The sequence below is a fragment of the Lutzomyia longipalpis genome, chromosome 1 (genome assembly GCF_024334085.1).
Source record: "Lutzomyia longipalpis isolate SR_M1_2022 chromosome 1, ASM2433408v1".
Taxonomy (NCBI): domain Eukaryota; kingdom Metazoa; phylum Arthropoda; class Insecta; order Diptera; family Psychodidae; genus Lutzomyia; species Lutzomyia longipalpis.
The window spans coordinates 34,535,838-34,556,625 of NC_074707.1; the positions used below are offsets into that span (position 1 = coordinate 34,535,838).

A 20,788-nucleotide genomic window follows, 5' to 3' on the forward strand; every position below is an offset into this window, starting at 1 on the left:
AAATCTCTACATTAAGACCCAAAAAAAAAAACAAATAAATTTAGCAATAAAATCTGTACCTTAATGTGATCAAGAAGTTGGGTGGTAACTGATGGATTTGGACCTGGATTGGGTGCATTCAAGTTCAATGATAAATTAATGCCAGTGCCATTAACAAGCAAACCAGCTCCAGTCACAGCCGTACCCAGCGCCGAATTCAACGACGCCGTACTTGAACTTATCGCATTCTGTTGCGACGAGGCATATGGCGATCCAGTTGGATTGTAATTTGCCACTGGACCATTAACATCGGCATAGGAGACATTTAGGCATGTTCCCGATTGGGGATCCTCAATTATTTTCGATAGAATCATCTTGCATGCCATCTTATTGTTCTCCTTTTCGCCAATTATTGTAATGCAGCGCTCTTGCAATGTTACATCCTTCGGTTTTTGCGATATTTGTACGTAAGACCCACTCTCTTCTTTTATTTGTTTTATAAAAGCACCAGCCTTACCGATTATCATGCCGGCCGTTGAATTGGGCACGAGAATTTTTACTTGCTTATCACGCTCTTGTTTCGTATCGCCGGACTTTTCGGCCGACAAATCGGGTTTTTCGCGTATTTTATCCATTATAAAATCCAACACTGTCATTATTGCCTCACTTGAGCCCGTTATCAGGCAAATTCTTTCAGATGTTCCTGAGAAAAATAAAATAAATCACAATAAGATTGGGAAGCTTGAATGAAGTGGATAAGCTCAAGAAACATATTAGAATGTCAAAGGCTAAGAAACTATCTAGGAAACATTTTTGTTTTTGAAATTCAGCTCAATTTTTCAGAGTTTAAAGGCAAAAGAAATAGTTTCTTTTAACCTAATTCAGTGTATCCTCTACTGCATCCAATCTTGATTTAATAGAAATTCTAATAAATTTTTGCTGCCAAGTGTAAAATTTATAAAATATGTCGCGCATATGGCTCATATTTTAGCACGTTTGTACATTATAAATTTAATCTGATAAAAGTCCTGCATGAAAAGCTCACGAAAGCTTTTGAGAAAGCTGCAGAGAAACTATATATACATTGAAAAGTTATTACAATTTATCACGGAATTTTCCTTATTTAGCGAGTAAGAATATCTCAAGAATTTATTGATTGAAAAATTATAATAATTTCCTTTTAATAAATTCTGTAAAGGGTGGGGCGTTTTTTTACTTTTTCTTTTAACAAGATAGCTGACTATTGTGCTTTTAGATATCTGTGAGCTTTTCAGACGCTTAAGGAATAAATTAAATATATAATCAATTGAATGACTAAAACTGTGACCTAATTTCAATTTAAATATTTTTTGGAATTCGCATTTGTTGCTCTGTATAGTCTCTAAGGATATTTAATAAGAAAAATTAATTATTATTAATTTATTTTTCAATTTTGTAAGAAAAAAAAACGAAGAGAAAATTTTCAAATTATACCCTTAAAACATAAACTCGTACAACAACATCAATCATTCAGTTAAATGACTTTAAGTAAGAAAATTAAACGAAACAATTCGTTAATTTGTCTGACTCACAAAATTCATTAATCTAAATATTTAGAATTTTTTGCCACAAAAATACATTTCTAACTCCAAAATATGCCATATAAAATAAAATTAACACTGAATTTAGGGAAAGTATTAAAAAAAAATAATAAATTAACCCCATATGACGGTAATAGTATTTTGTGAAAACATTTCAGAGCATTGGGAAAATAAATTCATTATACTATCGAGCACCAAGTTCAATTAGCAAGTTAAATGATAGTTGCCTCAACTATTGGGTTATAGATTAAAATGCAATTATTGGAACGGAAGAATGGCCTTCAATATGGAGTTGGGATATATTTTGCACAAAATGGGCTTTTGACTCATTAAGCCGATGAGACTGATTTTTTTCTGTTTTTAGTGGTAAGGCAAAATGGAAATTTAATCACAATGTATTTTGCCAACAAATTTCCATCACTTTGGTAAGTTGTTGGGATTTTTGAAATACCCGCACATGTGGAATTCATTAGCATACAAATTCATTTACTATTCCTCACTAAATAGAGAATTTTACCCAAGATCAATTAGTTGGGTGTTGCTGGGCTAATTGAGAAATCATGCACAAAGGTATAGAGACGCATGTTGAGGTGAAAAGGAAAGGACAAGTTTTATATATATTTTTTTGATAAATGAACTCACCTGGATAGAAATCATGGGATTTGGACATCTTCACCCTGGCTCCAGTGTCCTTTTGCAGTGTTGCAATGGTTTCGCCCCCCTTGCCGATGATTGCACCAGCCGCCACAGCTGGCACGAGAGTCTTAAAGTGGTACGTGGCATCTGGAAGAGAAGGGGAAAGAGATCGGAGCATTAGTCGAGCTAAGTATCCGGGTGTAGGTGAAGCAATATTTATCAATTTATTGGTCACATCTGCGAAGAAGCTTAGCGCAGAAATGACAAATTAATTCGTGACTTATACGAGATAATTTATCTTAGATAGACAATCTCTCTTCATCATTCCCCTGTCCTCATCCTCCCCCACCACCAATCCGACTTATGCAAAGTCAGAACCCGCGTGCTTTCCGTGAGACTACTCATGTGGGTCTTGGTCAATTAGCTCCCCTATTTTAATTATAGCCTCTCTCTCGAGAATTATCCAATAATTAGCATTTTAATGCACGTAAATTAATTTATGCAGATCTCTTACGAGAGACGATATGTACCCTCAAAACATTAACATAATTGGGAATTTTTCACCGATTTGTCAGACCTTCGGTATTTTTCTCTCTCATTTGCACAATTTTTACCAATTACTTCCCGTCCACTTGGCCCACCAACTTGCCCGAAGAACTTTTCGAAAGTTCCCCATACCAAATGAACATCAATGCTTTGTCAAACAATGTCAGAAAAAAAACAGCAATTTATGCTCATTGGGAGATAAAATGAATTCTTTTAAATGAATGTTGTACGATTAATTAAAATTGTATTAAATTAATGCTCTTTTTCCTCGTGTATTGATTGGAAAATAATCTGTTTGATCTTTGTTATGGTGATGGACTAAATTTATTCAAGAAGAATTCATCCATTCAATTTCCATTTGATGTTCTAATACTCAAAAGACGGAAAAATCTTTTTTGGTTCTCTGCAGGTATAGGGGAGAATGTGCTAAATGTAATTCTTTAATTTATGTATTATCTTAATTTATTAAAATCAAAGAATATTTGTTCAAAAAATATTTAAAAGGTTCTTAAAAAAGAGAAAAATTCACGTGTAAACAGAGAGAACATGATACCAAAAAGTTCTTCATTTTTGCTTCGTCCTGAAAGAAAATTGAATTTTCCTTTCATATATTAAAAAAGATTTCTCAAAGAAAATTTCCAGTCACATTTAAGTCCGCCTTCATATAATTTTTCAAAACATGATAAGTTTACAAATATTTTCTTTTTCTTTTAGTTGAAATGTTTTAACAAAACTTCGAAATAAACTTTAAAATGAATGATTCGCAAAATTCCAACTCTGTAGTTGGAAAAGAAAACAAGAAAAAGTTGAAAATAAATCATAAATGTTGGAAGTGAAGTTGAAAGCTCCGTTTTTCACTTGCTAAAAGCACCGGAAAATTCGAGGATAGAGAAAATATTTTATCTTCCTTTTCTCATCTTTTTTAGTCGTGATTTTAGAGAATATCAAAAATACATTTTATCTAAATTATTTATCGTTGAAGCAAACGTTCTGCAGTTGACCTACAAAATCATTTTGAGCTTCCAGAACTTACATACACATGTTATTCAACTTTTTCCTTTTCACTGTACCAATTCATGCTATGATATCTAATGTAATGTAATAAAATTTATTGGAATTCCTTTTGTTCTTCGACAATTTGCATTTCTCAACGCCATTTTTGAGATTAATCTCAAAATGTGAAATGATATTTTATTGTTTCACCAAAAACCACTTTGCACACACAAAGAGAGTATTATCTTGCCCCGCGGAGTGTCTTGAGTCAGCGTAATGCTTGTTGGTACTTTTAAACTTTAATAAATCCATACTACTTTTGGCAGCTTTTGCAGAACAAATGATATAACAAATCACGTATAAAATATAACTAGTTTGTGAATTAATATTACTAAAATTTCATTGCGATAAAACCTTTGTGCCCCAATATTTTGTACTCTTGATCCACTTGTGTAATGATGAAAAAAAACCGGCGGGAAAAAAAGCCGCGCACTTCAAACCTACATATTTAGTGTTACAAAATAGAAGCAATGTTATGATTGTCCATTTCAATTTCAATGGAATGCCTTTGTAATGTAATCATTGAAATAGAAATTGTAAATAAATAATTATGCATGAAGTTTTTCATGCAAAAAATAGCGTGTTTTAGCGGTTTCTTTTCATTGTTGCAAACACCCGGTGAAGCGGATGTGACATGGACAATTTTTTTTGCAGAGGAAACTGCTTATCTGTTTTATTTAATTTCCAAAAAATGGAATCAAATAAATTTAGTAAAAGGTTCTAAAAAGGTAAAATCGAAAGGATAATAGGATGTTAAACCATTTGGAAATCAAGGCAATTGCATTGAAAGGGTTGAATGTTAAAATAAGCAAAACCCAAGAACGGGTTGAATGAGAGAGTGGTGAGTAACACCTAAACGCCACATAAGGAAAGATTTGGAAATAAATTCAAATATTTAGTCTCTCTGAGAATCCTTTCCAATGATACAGAATCCTTTTTAGCAATGTTGCCAAGTCAAACACGGAAAGTTTAAAACTTTAACCAATCTGGTATTAATATCTTTTTAATTAAAATTTATTCAAAATCAAAATTTTGAACATGTTTTAATCATATCAAGAGTGACTTGATAGGATTAAGAATTTGTTTATCTCTGAGGAAAATCAAATTATATTCTTTGTGTACATATATCTATCAAGGAAACTGGATAAAACTGCTGTGAGAGTTGCTCAAGTTTGAAATTATGTGTAGCAATAGCTTCAACTCTGTTGGGTGTCTTATCAGCTGCGAGGACTTCCATATCCTCCCTCCCACCTTGTGCCAAGCTCTTCCTGGGGCGAGAAAGTGGTGTAATTTTAGTAAATTGAGCAATATGTATTATTATTTCTCACAGACACCGCGTGTCGGCCTATCAATCATAAAAGTATGAAAGTGATATGACGGGAAGTGAATAGAATGTGAGATGGCAAAGGAGGGTGGTTTGGTTTGCTTCGACAGTTTCGCAGAAGGGCCCCCCATGTTCGTACGATAATTGAATAAAATTGAAAGGAAAATTTCTTTCATTCCAAGGCGGTTTTTCTTCTTCTTTTTTTCCATCTCTCCCCCGCTTGCTATTCATGCTTATCGAAGGGAAAGAAAAGAAAAAGATAAATGGGAAAAATGATACAGAGAGGGTAATAATAATAATAGAGAAAAAATTGAATAAATTAGATTATTGTTTCATTGAAGCTTTTCAGTGAAATGAACTTTCAATAGAAGAGCTTCCTTTTCATACGGATGTCTTCTTCCACCACACTCACTGCATTGCCAACTGTCGATGACGTATAATTACGCAAAATTTCAATGAATTTTCACGGCAATATGGTGTGAGGATTCGTCAATCAACACTTTGAGCATTCGTCAGCACTTGTTGTAATTTGTCGCTCAAAATAACTTTTCAATTTCTCAGTTATGGAAACAGCAATTTGATCTTCATTTTTTCCCACAACACACCCCCACCTTCCGCGCCCCCAACGCTCATTTCTTCACACTCCTTATATTATTTATTTCCATTCCAATATACATCAAGAGGCAAGACAGTTAATAAATTGTACTTTAATACTATATTTTATGCTACAAAAATGCACTCTTATGTGAAATAAACTCAACATGACGTTAATATAACATTTTGAAAGAAAGTTCACACACTTGGCAAAATAAAAATTATTTATAGTGTGATCTTGATTCACGGCTCTTCACACTTCTTAAACCGATACACCATTATTTACGGATATTCATAAAACATATATAATATCGATTGCCCCGCACTCTCATAAAAGTTGCGGTATTATTTTGACGTCGGTGGGAACATGGTAAAAGTTAGCATGAAGCTCAAGTGTAATTTATATAATGGTGCGAATATTTCTTGAATTCTTCATAAAATTTTATGGAGTATTTCCTCGCCTCATAGAGCAAAGAACCAGAGCTTTCAAAGCTTCAAAATTGTTATATTTTTATTTGAAAAATTGATATCATTCACAGACTTATTTTTTAAATATTTATTTTGTCTTTTTGCCCAAAATGTTGGATTTTATTCAATTTTTATAAAGTTCTATTCAATTCTTCTGCAAAAGAATTTTCGAATTGAACAAAAAGCTTAATTGTCTTTTTATATTATTTTGCAATAAATTCATTAGTAAAAAAAATTCTATTTTAAGTCATAAAATTTAAAAATTATTCCATTAAACAAAAACATCAACTTTTCTAGCTTCTTATTCTTAAAATTTGAATATTTCCAAGTAAAACTGGAAGCCAAAAATAATTACCAAAGGAGCAAGAAAAGACTAATTAGTAAAAGTTGGCTGACTTGCAAAACAATTATTAGACTACCTACACTATATCTCCTACTAAATACATCTACTAATTGGAAGAAATATATAGAATGAGCAACATTTTTCCCAAGAATCATTGCTGGTTTTTCTCATAAGACCTTCAAAGGCCGTTTTGTATAGCTCGAGCCCCGCGCGCGCGATGGTGAATTTTCAATTTATCCAATAAAACGATTAAATTGATATACCCCCCATCTAAATAATAAGAGAAGCATGATGCGTATGAGAGGAGAGGGACGAAAACGAAGCGCAAATTAACATAATATATAATAAATATATATTTGTTGCGTAACAACCTGTTGGATGTGTTGGTTTGTTTTTCGCATTGAAACAATCTGCGTCATACAGATTCAATAGAGGGCAACAAAACAGCCTTCGGTGGCACAGTTGTTGGACTTTTTCTCTTCTTCATTCAATTTGCCTTGAAAGTGTAAAGGGGAGGACAATAAATAAGGAGCACGGAATACTCCGTGGGTACAGACACAATGAACCACAACCGTATGGTTTCGTATGAAGAAAAGGAAGGAAAAGAAAAAAGAAAATCATACATGATGTGGCATAAAAGGAGGTGAAAGACGGAAGAAAACTTTGTATTTCCTCGTGAGTGTCGTCTCCGGTGCTTTTTCAGTGTGTCGGTCAGAAAATGTGCTCTATCATTTTTTAAACGAAACAGAAACAAACACGACATATATAAGCATGAATAGAGGGACACCTTGAAAAAGCAGAAGAACTCGTTTAATATATCGAAGGTATTCCTCGTTGTTTTTCTATGCATTAAAATCTTCTCAATTAAATGAGGGGGAGAAGGAGAATATTCTCACATTGAAACATGAGAGACCTAACTAAAGTACCTACCTACATACATATTCAGGGGGAATTACATCATGATGTAAATTCGCAACAATACTCCCGTGGTGAGAGATGACTGAGACATGAGTAAATTAGAATTTAATGCTTCACAAAACATGAAGGTAAATGTGAATTATTGGAATTTTCTACATTGTATTATATCTGTATATTTCACATCATATGTACAACATAAGTATGCACGATATATAGGTGCTTTAACTCAGGGAGCAACTAATTTGTATAAGAAAAGTACATGATGGTATTATGCTTATAAGAAAATTTCCTGTCTCTCGTTCTGGTATTTCATGTTTATGGTTTTTAAACATTCCATCAATTACCGTAAGTAAGTACCTTCGTATTATATGTAATGCAATGCACCCTTTAGCTTTTAATCCATTTGCCATGGGAAATGTGCAAATTAATTCTAGAAATCCAGATGGATGATAATAGTAATTGTCTACATAACTAATATCCTGGAGATGATGATGATAAATCTCATTAATGAGTCTTATTAAAATGTAATAACGTAGTTTAATATAAACTGTCATGAAAGGATTCATCTTAAATTAACTATAATTGCAGAAAAGGGATGTAATTTAATATTTTAGGGTATCAATTTAACACACAATTAATTTTCTTTCCATCAAGTGTTTTTATTTTTGAATTTAAGTGCTTCCATTTCAACAACAAATTAATTTCTTTTCAGCAAATTAAAAGCTTAAAATGTCAAATTAAATTACAAATTAACCCTGAAATGATTGTTAATAGAAAATAAAATTTTATTCTTCTTTTTCTTCATTCGCGTATACTGAAGGTATACCTAAATATCTCCCTTTTATCAACATTATTTAACGTCTAATTTTGGTTTGTTTTCAAAGAAATAAAAATAGCCTCGGGAAATTTTCTTTAAAAAAAAAACCATTAAAGTCAATCAAATGTCACAGGAAGAAAATTAATTTCTTTAGTTCCACATTCTTCCACAAAAGCTTTCCTTTGTGAAAAATTGTAACGCTATAAAACATATCATAATTCAAATCTTTCCGTGATTTATGGGATTTATGAGATTTTTTCTCAATAGAGAATAATCTAAAATGTTGATTTATTTCTCATCTCAACATCTTATCCAAAGAAGGATGGTTGAGATTAATCTGTAATGCAACATCAAAGAGAGGTAGCATGATTTTAAATTCCAATAACCTTATTATGTTTATGTCTTTTTTAATGCAAATGAAATTAAAAGTTATTTTGTGAGAAAGTTGCATCAGTGGGTTTGTAAAATGGCGAATGAAAAAAAAAGATGAAGTGAGAAAACTGAAAATGTCAAGACTGTCGGAATAAAAGTAAAAGTTTTAACTCGGTTTTTAACCCATTTCTGAGCAACACTTCTTTTCTTGCACCTGTGAAGTCACATAATAAAAATTCAATAATTCTCACATTTAAATTGAATTCCAATTAAAAACTTTAGCTGTAGAATTCTTCTGAGAAAACTTCCGGAATTTCCATCACGCAGGTTATTTTTTTAATGGGTGGTGAAGCATTGTTATTTTGTACATTAGTCAATCTTGGGCATTTCTGGGAAGATGAAGGCGGTAAAAAAAAGAACCGCGACTTGATGGCAAAAAAAGACGCAATAGTAGTTTAGAAGGTCGAGGTCGACCACTTTACGATCTCTCACACTCTTTTCACAAATAAAAAGATTATTATATGAATAAAATTCCATATACAAGTATATAGAGAGGCAAAAGTCGAAAATATAAAATCGCACACAAATGTATTGTAACTTTTTTTTCTTTTTAGCCAACACGATGTTTTTCCCATTAGTGAGCATAAAACTTTTAAATTATAACTGTGCCATTCGTTGAAATTCTTTAATGGAAATTCTTTGAAAGCAAAACAACAAAATTGTCATTCTTATAATGAAATTATATTGTTCCATTCTGGAGGAATTCTCTTTAGCTTTAAGGATCTTATGACAAAAAGATCCTTTTCAAAAATAAACTTTATGATTTAATAACAAGGAATTTACGAATAATATGAAAGGATAACAATGATGGACATAATAAATAAACCATGTGTATTGGGCATAAAATAGATATCAATGTTATTGCATTTGCTATTCTGGGATTAAGTTGTTATACATACTATATCTCGCCCAGAATAGGAGGAAAACGATGCGTAAAATTACCTTTCGGGGACACACATATCCAATATTATCTACCCTGGAGACGAAATATCGTATTGACATGAATACGCAGCAGGATATTTAGTCAATAATTCACATAAGTATTGAATCGAATGGATATGAAACCACCTTCTGCATTGAGTTCACGTGACACGAAAAAGGTTCAAAAGGCACCCTTTCCTCCCATCATTTCCACCTCCTCTGCGTGTAATATTTTATTTAATAACACCCATAAAATTCTATATTTAACACATAATATACTTCAAAACTTTCTGCAGTGTATTAATAATGCCGCATGCAATTGACTGTAAACTTTGCACAAAATAATTAATTAAAATGTAAATTTTGGCAAACATTCTCCCCACACAACCCTCTAGTCAATGTATCTTCTTCTGTCATGCTCATTGTTTACTGTGCAAGAAAATATTGCAGCAATATATTTTTTTATATGTATGCTTTGCATAACTAATATAGCAATAAAAGATACATCTTTGTCATCTTTGTCGGTATGATTTACGTTTTGCACATGACGGAATATTAATCGTATGAAATGCAAAATGTTATCTCTTTTTTGCATCCATTACATGCATCTTTTATGGTTTAAACAGAAGTTCTGTGAGATAGAATCTAAAATTACTTTATTAAAAATTCATATACCAAAAACATCTGGAAGAGAGTTCAATTTCCTGATTTTATGATGTAAGGAAGATGGCATTCTAATAGCAAGAAAAGTACGTCAAAGCTGTATTTTTTCTTTCACTCCTGGAAATATGTTTTGCAGTGAATTTCTTCTGCGCAATTCATTTATTTACTTCCGGGTACTCAATTCCCTATTCCCTGAGGAATTTACTACATTTAGAACTTAAGTTTAGTTTGCTATTTATTTTTCTGATTTTTTTTTCAATCATTTCATTATTTAAGAATTCTAAGAAGCTCTCTTGTGCTTTTATCGTGAAAACTAGAACACTGATAATAGACTTCAAAATTAGATATCTTTGCTTATCTCTTGTACATCCTTTTTCACTAAAAGACTTCTGAAGAAAAAGCCTTACATTTTAAAGGCAAAAAATTACCCATTTAACGTTTTCCATTAAAATTAAAAACCAATGTTTCCTACCAAATAATTTCCCTAAATGATTTGAATTGAAAAAGAATCGTATAATCGTTGTTTCTCCAGCGACAAATGGATGAAAATTAATATTACATATTGATTTTAGTGGGTGTAAATGGTGAAAATGAACAGAAATAGCAAGAAATTTTATTGGGGGTAATAAATAAAAATTAGGCACATACCACAAGTATTCATGTCGGGTTTATCTGAAAAGAGAAGAAAGGTATCGTTTAGTGGCATTGTTTCGTTATTTGATTTGGTAGGTATATTATGTACTATATGTATGTAAATGTATGTATGTAAAGGAACTACACCATTATGGCTTCCCGAAGGTATTTGAAATAAAATAAAAATGTGATTCTTTTAAGGAAACGGAAAGGAGGAATAACTATAATGAAAATTGCTGCAGATTGGCTATTTGGGTCATTTTCATCGGACGACCGAGTAGAGTGGTCAAAAATTGAGTGTGAAAGAGGAAAAATTGGAGCAAAAATCGAATTCACGTTAAGTGTGCCATTGACTGTGCGCGACTTCAGCATTTCTCAATGTTTTTTTTTATTTTATTTTATTTTTTGTACAAAATAGTCAACCACCAGACTGATACTGTTTTGAACCATCTTGCATTAACCCAAAGTGTCTCTTTGTGTGGTGGACCAAGTGGGTGCGAGAGTGTGAGATATTGCGAGCTATAAATAAAAAGAATTACACCCAAAATCATTCATCATCATCGTCATCGCGCCATCGTGGGCAGGAGGAGGTCGGGGAGAACAAAAAAAAAAAGAACACCAAAAAGCTTCTGAAGAGCTTCTGAAAAGCCCCTGAAAAGCACATGGTGTAAAAGAGGCTCTACAGCGAATAAATTGTGCATTTAAGCACCCCGCCCCAGCAATACCCCCAAACATTTGGAGAAATGATCCCTGCAGCAGCACACCACGGTATGGAGAATGAAAATGGGGCGGAACCATGAAAATGGGACACACGAAACAGAAACACAAAAGGCACAAAAGTGAAGATTTACATTAATTATCTTTGCAAATGCTTTCAGCATGCAAAAGCTCCATGACACGGCATCCCTTTGCTCTTAACAATTTACAGACAGATCCTGGATGTACCTTATTTGCATTTTGGAATTTTACAAGAGAGACGAGCTATTGTTAATCACATTTGTATATGGAGCATATTTATGCGATATACTCGCTATGATAACCTCATATTCCATCCATTTGAAAATTGATTTTCCGGCTATAATAGTTTTTTTTTTATTGAGTTTCTGGATAGTCTTACATTACAAAGCTATAAAGACAGCTGTTCAATTTAATTTTTCTACCTAATCTAAATTGATCTTCCGAGTTCATTTGCACTTTATGCAATGTAAGTTGTACAGTTACAAACATTTTAATTTAGAAATAATACTTAAAGCAGTTTTGAAGAAGTTTCAATTGCATCCTGTTCTATGATGTTATGAACTTTACTAATTAAACTTATTTGAATTTGAATATGCAATGTAGATAAATAAAATTTTGCTTTCATTATTATTCACATTCAAGTTTACTCTATTTGCATGTCAATTCTATATCACATTGAATCCATTGAATAGATTGAATCTTAAAGGCATTAAGTTTATGTATTATTTAGAGTAATTCTCCACCCCCTGAAGGAGTCAGGTCATAGCTAATAATGCATTTAATCCATTTGATCCTTGATTTGATGTTTGTAGGTACCAGTTTCAATCGTTTAAATCCAATGAATGGAAATTCCTCATGTATTATTTACTCTAATTGCCCCTTTCTGTGATTTCAGGGGATGTGCTGGAGGATACAAAATGGATGCAGAACAATAAGGATAAATTGGGTAAATCCAATAAAGTGTAAAGACGCATGAAGCAAGTGAAAATTCACGACACGTTGAGACAATCACTTGAGCCACAATTGGTCATTTAATGCAGCATAAAATGCAGATGGGTTTAGAGTCCTTTACCGAGACTCGCTTTTGTTAACCCTCCATTCTAGGACAAGCGCTCTCGGGGAAAATCGAACATCGAGTGGTGGGAAGACGACCCAGTTTGACCACGAAAGAGTGGCCGAGAGAGCTAGAAAGTGTGTGACATTGGGAAAAGCACACGAGGGAGGGAAAATGTGTGGGCAAAATGCCAAGACATCGAGAGCAGTACAAGAAGTACAAAACAACCCATGCCCTACAATTATTGCGACAGATATTGCATGAGGCGCAAAATTTTCATTTCCTCCTTTACATTTTCCCCTTCCCATATAACCGAGCTTTGTGGCGGCGTAAACCTGGGTTGACTTCAAGGTAAATTTAATTAGGATTCTTCCACTAAAATTGATTAAACAATAATTCATTTGTTACCCACCACAAATCCACTGCTTCTTTAACACTTCCAACCTAATCTTAATTTTCATTGTTTTGTGCACGTGAAGAAGCCAAATCAAAATGGAAGGTGGGGAAATGCATTAAATTGATTATTTTCGCCCCCAATTGTGCAGGTAATCAAGGAAAAACAATTTGAAAGTTTTGCAGGTTTTTCAATTTTCAATTACAAAATAAATCGTATTGAGTTTGTACAGACGTCTCATCTCAATAAAAGCCTTTAAACAATTTCCACCCTCATTATTATCAATTTACAAACAGTATATAAAGTATTTTGAGGCAAAACTTTCGCTTGGAGCACAACTAGGTCACTGTTTCTGGGCTTTATAGAGACATTCATCACACCGTAATTACATACATAATTCCAAATAAATGCCAGCTGAGCAGTGAAGACGATATAGTTTCAGTGGAGAATATAATTTAGATCCGCCATGACATCCGCTAATGCTGACTAAGAATATTTTGTGAATTAATTTTAATGACTTTTGTGTTTTTTGCTACATAAAGATTTAAACATTTAAGTTAACTGCAAGAATAATTCATTTTAGAGAATCTTCTCTCACTTAGAGCTATAAATTATGTTGTAATTCTTTAATAAATATTCTAGAAGATGTGCTTTAAATTTGCTCTGAAAGTGAATTGAAAAATCAATCGAATTATTAAAATGGAGGACTAATGTTGAATCCAAAAATAAATTGAATGATTGAATAAAAGATTTATTCTTTTTTCAATTTTCAATTTATATTATGATTTCAGTTTTCCTTATGCGAAAAAAATTATGGAAATAAAACCTTTTTCTGAATTAAAATTATGGTAATCAGTTTTTATATGTATTTCTACTCATATATTTATTAAACGTTGAGCATAAAAGGATGGTAGGAAATTGTGAACAAAATATGAATGTCAGATTTTTAAAAATTTCAATTCAATACAGTCGTGACCTCGTGGTAGGACCGTCGTCAAAATGACTTCTCCGCGGTAAAACGGCTTCAGAATGAAGAATTTTGCCTTCGCAGTGGGACAATTAGTACTATTGGAAAGGTAGGATACTAATTGTCCCACTGCGAAGGCAAAATTCCTCATTCTAAAGCCGTTTTACCGCGGAGAAGTCATTTTGACGACGGTCCTACCACGAGGTCACGACTGTAACTCAAATTTATATAAAAGAAAAACATAAAAACATGATTTCTAATGGAAAATAAAAGAGTTAATAAAGTCCCCATATGAAGGTTTTGTGCTTCTTCAAAAATAATTATCACAAAAGCCACAATAGAGATGCTTTAAAGCAAATCGTGTTTGTTTCGCAATTAAGTATTAATTTTACATTTATTTATTCATCTCTTTATCATATGTCTTTCCCCTTCCCTTCTTTTGCCACTATCCGTCGTTTCACCGGCATGTGTGCAATATTATTAAGATTTTGGTGCCATGGTCATCGACTAACCTGCACAGTCGCGTTGTGCTTAAGAGGAGCGAAAAAAAACTCTAACCAAAAGAAATCTACAAGATCTTTCGATTTTTTTTCTTCTAAACCACTCGTGTTCAGATGATCGCGACAAACATTGAAAATAACTACGCCTTCGAAAGAAAAAAAAAACCCACATTAACATTCCGCAAATCTGCGTCGTAATTTTCTAGTTCCATGCTTGCAGTGCGTCTTAAAATTAACGCAATGTAGTACAAAGTTTTGCTTAAGAATTTTAGAAATTTTCAATTGTGTGCTAAAATGAGCTTAAAAGTAAAAGAAGTATCACAAAGAATTCTCTTAAAACCTTTACGATTATTTTACTACATTAATAAAAAATAAACAATATAATTAACTTTATTTCAATACCATTTCAAATTGCTTAAGGACAAAATTAATTCCCTTTTTCCATTCTAAACTGACACAATTTTCACAGTGTTAATGAAAACTAAATGAAAATTCTGAGACACAGAAACCTGTTCAAGTGAGAAATAAAATTTATTACAAAATTCTATGCGAAGCGATATAAATCAGAAGATTATTATTCGCATTTTAAAAAACACCTTAAAGGGGCATGATTTTCCAGCACATCAATCACTTTGTGCCCGATGTAAATTTACATTGAAAGAGAATTGCAGAAAAAAATATAATAAATATTGAATGGAAAAGCGAATAAATTACCTATAAGCTTTTTATGAGTCTCTTAGATATTTGAAGGATCTTTTTGAAACAAAAGGAATGTCTCCTTTTAGATAGTAAAATTAAATTATGAACCCATGTCCAAAGAAATTTAGAATTATAAATGACAGGTAGAATCATTCAAAGTTTTCTAGATGTTTAGATAAAATAAAATATTAAATGTTCAAGAAAATTTCATTTTATTAAAAGTTTAAAAGTTTTAAAGTTAAAAAGACACAATTAAGAAATCATCTTTAAAAATGAAAAACAATTCCATAAAACATAAAACAATTAGCAAAATTATTCAGTATTTAAAATAATCACCCCTTTAATATCTCTTTCATAAATTTCAATTAATATTTTGAAGTATTATCTGTATCTCCACTTATAGAGTATTTGGGTGAAAATTTAATTAACACAGAAATAGGCCATTGCGACCAAAAATTATCGATTGGTGGTGCATCATCCCAAAAACTCACCAAAATTGTCGTTGTATTGGTAAGGATTTAAATAATAATTCAATATTTTTTGCTGCAAAGCTTAATCCAGCAAAATTCCGAAAATTTCTTCAAAGCTAAAATCATTTTTTTTTTTAAATCAGCAAAATATGATTAGGTAAATCCTTTAGAATTAGTCTAATGGGAAAAGGATTCTAATTTAATGGAAGGCGTCAATTCTCGCATGATGAGGAATTTAGCCTAATCCCTTATTTAGGACAAAATCCTTGTCAGTAAATTACGAATTATTATTGTGGGATGAGTGAAAGTGGGGGATGGGGAAATTCTTCATTTAATTGAGTTTAAGTTGCAAATTAGTTGAAATATTTCGTGATATGCGTGACTAAGGAATTCTCTCGTGTGTCAACAGTTGATGTGACTGCAATCTCACGGAGATAGTTCACATTGCAAGATTACATGAGGAATTTTGTGTAAGCTTTAGTGGAAAATAGGGCACAGAGCTACCTATTATAAATGAATTTTTCATAAAGATCTATCAGAGGAAATTGAAAATATATTTTTGGATTATCATCAGATCCAATGCGTGAGCTTTTTCGGGAAAATTGACATGTAAATGTTCATTTTAATTAAAATACATAAAACGACATACAATAGCATCACACTTCATGGTACCACTGTGTAGTGTGGTTATTACGAAACACTAAAAGCAATAAAAGATGCAATGTCAAACACTTGGTTGATCTCACTCACTCCTCTGCGGGGCACTCTTCTCTGACCCAACGTGACTGTACTGTATGGGTTTGCAGTTGACCCAATTTTTGCCAGTATGTTTACCAAGTAAATAAGGTGCATCGTGGAATGGGTACTTGCGCGTCCCAGAAATGAAAACTTGGCGCTCATTTATCCCATTAAAATGTTGAATAGCACCAGGAGTGATCCCGCGTGTGCATATGCTCCAGCATACTGAATGGTTTTTGAGAGATTTCCTTTTTTTTCCATTCTCGAAAAAAAAACAAAAGAGAAGAGAGCGAGTATATCAAGTGTTTTTCCATTGCATTTATGGAGCAGATAAAATCCCGCTGTGCAAGCAAAACCCCTGGCAACTGGTGCAGAGAGTGGGTGCAAAAGGATGGGGATATGTTGTGCAACTGCAGACGAAGCCCTGGGACGCTTGCGCGCCAATTTATGCTGTCTTTTTGCGGGCATCTAATAATTCTCAATTTTTCAGTGATGACATTTTTGCGTGCACTAAATTTATCCGCTGTGAAATTTTCATTACACCTCCTTCACTATATATCGTTCATTCTTGTCACATCAATTTACACACCAACTGTCTTCAACAAATAACTTCTGTCATATATATCGAAAGGAAAGACTACAAGGTGCACTCTTCTTTTCTCATTATAAAATATGCAAGAAATAATGTCTTTTTCCGACAATATCTATTGGCAATTAATTGGTGAATAGTAATTAAGAAAATAAGAAATTCCCTCTAAATTACTTACAGTTGTGTTGCAGTTTTTCTCAATATTTCATCGCATCTCAATCTCATTTCAATCTCCCACACTATTTAATATACAATACATATGTACCGTGCTTATGGTTTTGTTACATAAGAAACTTTATAGGTAATCATTTTATATTTAATTTTTTTCTTCAATTTCAAGAGGTCATTCATGTACAAGGTGAGTTACGAAGAATTAACTGTGAGGTGCAAGCTCAGGTGCGAACGAGCAATCATTCAATTTCAATGGTAAAGGTGATGAGTATTGAGAAAATGTCTTCCTCATTTCAAACCACAAAAAGATCTTCAAATCAGCCATGAAGTTATTGTGGTGTTTTGTTATTGGGAAGATTTAATGCTGATTGAGCTTAAAAGCAAATTGTATTTGTTAGATCTCATTGATGTATGTTTTTGTAATCTCATAAATAGGATTGTCAAGATGGGGACGCCTGGTATTTACTTGATTTACAAATTTCATTGCCAATAAGGTAAAAGATATTTATTAAATCGTTTCCATTGTCATTGAACAGGGTCTCTATAATAACTACCAGGCGCCTCCATCTTCACGTACTAAATATATACTAACAAATATTTTAAGGGTTGTTTGCTAATTAATTATGATCTTTTTTAAATTTAATTTAAACATTCCCGGAAATTTTGCATAAACTTGAGCACGAAAATTATTTAAACAGCCCACGTAAAATGAAATTTCGGCAATCTTTTCCTAGAAATTAATTTTCCTTCCTTCTTAATTATTTGTATTAGCTATAACGTTTTGATTCTCATTGAATATTTCTCAGAACCTAATGAATTATTTATAAAAAAAAATATCGATTAAACCCCTTTTTGGACTCTTATTATTTATTTTTTAATTAAATATTCCCTTCAATTAATTATGTATCTACAGGTAGATTCCCTTAGAAGGTACTCTATGTACAATTTAATTCACCTGGAATGGTTGGACATACAAAAGCTCTGTATATGTCTCAAATATACTGCGTTAAATTTTCTTATTTGCATTTCTGTGTTGTTTTTAAACGTGTCAACTACCAGCAAGAGAATTTTTGTGCAAACAATCCGGGAAAATTAAACTCACCGAGAGCGACAAACTATTTGTACAAGTGTTTGCCAATAAAATTGGCAATAAATTGGTGGAAAACACTATGAGGTTGAGAGAGAAATGTCGACCCGAAACATTTATCACTCCTTGGTCGACAAACGCCCAGGCAGGTTTGAACTTTCGAACCGTGGAGGAAATTTGAGACGATAAATTGGATCCGGTGTACAAAATTGCGAGAAATGAATTTCCCCTCTTCATTTTGTTCAAATAGGTACTGTATGTATTATATCTCTACTCCCTATAACCAAGTGCAACAAGTCCTTATATTCAATTGCTATGCGTCTTATGAGAGCTTTTGCTATAATAATGTATACCATATTTACTTTATACATTGCACATTTGTGCCATACAGAACCACAACTTTATATGGCTTTTTGCTCTGTGAGAGAGTCCACAGATGGAGATGAATCGTATATGAATCGTTTGGGTAAAGTTAGCTGAAAACAATTCAGAAACTCATATGATGGCTTTCAGTGGTTTTAGGAAGGAAATTCCCAATCCCTTCATTTCCCCCTGAAAAGCTCCAGAAGTTTTTTGTTACTTTTCACCTTTCATTTCAAATGAAACTTCCGGTCATTATTGCCACCACTACTTCTTTGCACTCATTCGCTGATAAAAGTGCTTCTTTTTTCCAATCGTGAATTACATTGATAACTCGTACAATGTGGTCACATTATGGGGAATATTAAACGCATTTTTTACACAATTTCAACACGACAAAGCAACCGAGCTCTCCTCACTCGGTCGCTGAATTTCCCTCCGCTATCAGTTCCATACATTTGTGCTCATGTTTTTCGCGCCAAGTGATTGGAATAAACACCCAGTGGAATGATTATTACCAGCACATTTTTTTTAATGGTTTTTCGTCTTATCAGCAAAAATTCAACACGATTTCACATAATTTTTCAACTTGCCCGATATTTCTTTTCATGTCCACTGTTTTTTTTTTCAATTCATATTTTCTGCAGGCATTTTAGACATTTTTTCAGGTGACAAAACTACAATATTCAGTGACCTTCCAAAGTTGGAAAAACACGTTGCAATTTTTTCCCAGTAAAACTCATTTTTTTTGCACCACAATTTAGGGGAGAACTTTTCATTTTAATCACATAAAATTGTAGCCACGAGTATAAAGTGAATTAAATTTAATTACATACCAATAAATTCACTTTAGTGTCACTTACTGTTAATTGTGGTAAACTCTAGAGGATATAAAGCTACATAATAAATTTATTTAAGTATGTTTTATATATTTTATGTACAGAGTGTCTCAATTTGATTCACTCACAATTTACACGACCTGTATATTTTTATATGGAAAAAATAGAGAGCTTTCGGTTTGAAGAATTTGCAGCAATTTGCAGATGCTTTTTTATATTTTTTTTAAAGGAGAAAAAGTAAATGTAATTATGTAGCATAATATGTAGAAATAAAATTGTAAATTAATGCAATTATATTCCCTGGCAGAGCTCTGGGAGGGTCGTACAAATATAATAAGATAAAGTTTCGAAAAAGCTTTAAAAGCTTAATAAAGCTTCTAAATGAAAATGTAAAAGGGAACAATATCCTTCTATTCAGGTCATCCTTTCAAAATTTAATATTATTCTTATTCTGGAAAATGTGTGTTTGAGAGAATATTGCACAATAAATTCTAGAATGTGGGTTCTGTGGTTACAATTTGTGTAACCTGAGACTAGAAGCAATTCGAATGGGATAGTCCTATTCATGGCAGTAAAATATTGTTTGAGACTTTTATGCTTTGGATTATTTCAATGGATAATCTAGCATATTGTGTGCTTAGAGAGAAATTTCTCGGAATTGATAGTGTGAAAGCTTTCAATATTTTAAAGTTTATAAAGACTGCAGTGTGCATTAGGGGCCCTATATCTCCTATATATGCCGACAAACTCCTGCTCATCATTTGCCACACAAAATACTCATGGGGAATCTTCAACACCGCAGTGTGTGGGGTTTTCTTCGTCTCTCTCTCTCTTTTGCCATTGCATCCAATCTCATTGTTTGCAATAAAACTAAAACAGACGGAATGAAAGAGAATTGCACAGGTGCAATAATGTAAAAGGTGAGAGTGGTGAAAAACACACTAAGCGCTGTTATTCAATGTAAATTAAATTTATACTGCATTGTTTCTTTTCACTCTTTTACCATTTTTTTTATTTTATTTATGTAATCTCTCGTGCAAAAAAAATGAAGAAGGAATTGAGAATCAACCTTGAGTGGTAATGAAACTATTTTTCTTCACAAATCTGCCACATACTGCATTGTATTGTGCTATTTTTCATCTCTTTTTTTTAACAATATTTTTGTCTCACAATTTTTTTGGTAGGCTCTCAGAAGAGTTAGAAATTAATTAAAATATTGCACAATTTGAAGCATGAGGCATTTTTGCTGTTTGAATTACTTATTTCTTGGCTTAT

At 32.6% G+C, this 20,788-nt stretch overlaps 1 protein-coding gene across 8 annotated transcripts in view; it reads right to left on the bottom strand.

Annotated features, from left to right (window-relative positions):
• The window catches only part of LOC129786235 (probable maleylacetoacetate isomerase 2), a 69,912-nt gene that overhangs the window by 12,035 nt on the left and 37,089 nt on the right, over positions 1-20,788 (bottom strand). For 6 of the 8 annotated variants that reach the window (XM_055821104.1, XM_055821105.1, XM_055821109.1 and 3 more), the window contains 3 exons: positions 10,923-10,946; positions 2,202-2,342; positions 60-682 (listed from right to left, as the gene is read on the bottom strand). In XM_055821104.1, coding sequence (XP_055677079.1) covers positions 60-682; positions 2,202-2,342; positions 10,923-10,946 — 788 coding nt within the window. The remainder of the gene's footprint in view (positions 1-59; positions 683-2,201; positions 2,343-10,922; positions 10,947-20,788) is intronic. The other 2 variants (XM_055821110.1, XM_055821108.1) reach the window with 1 other exon arrangement.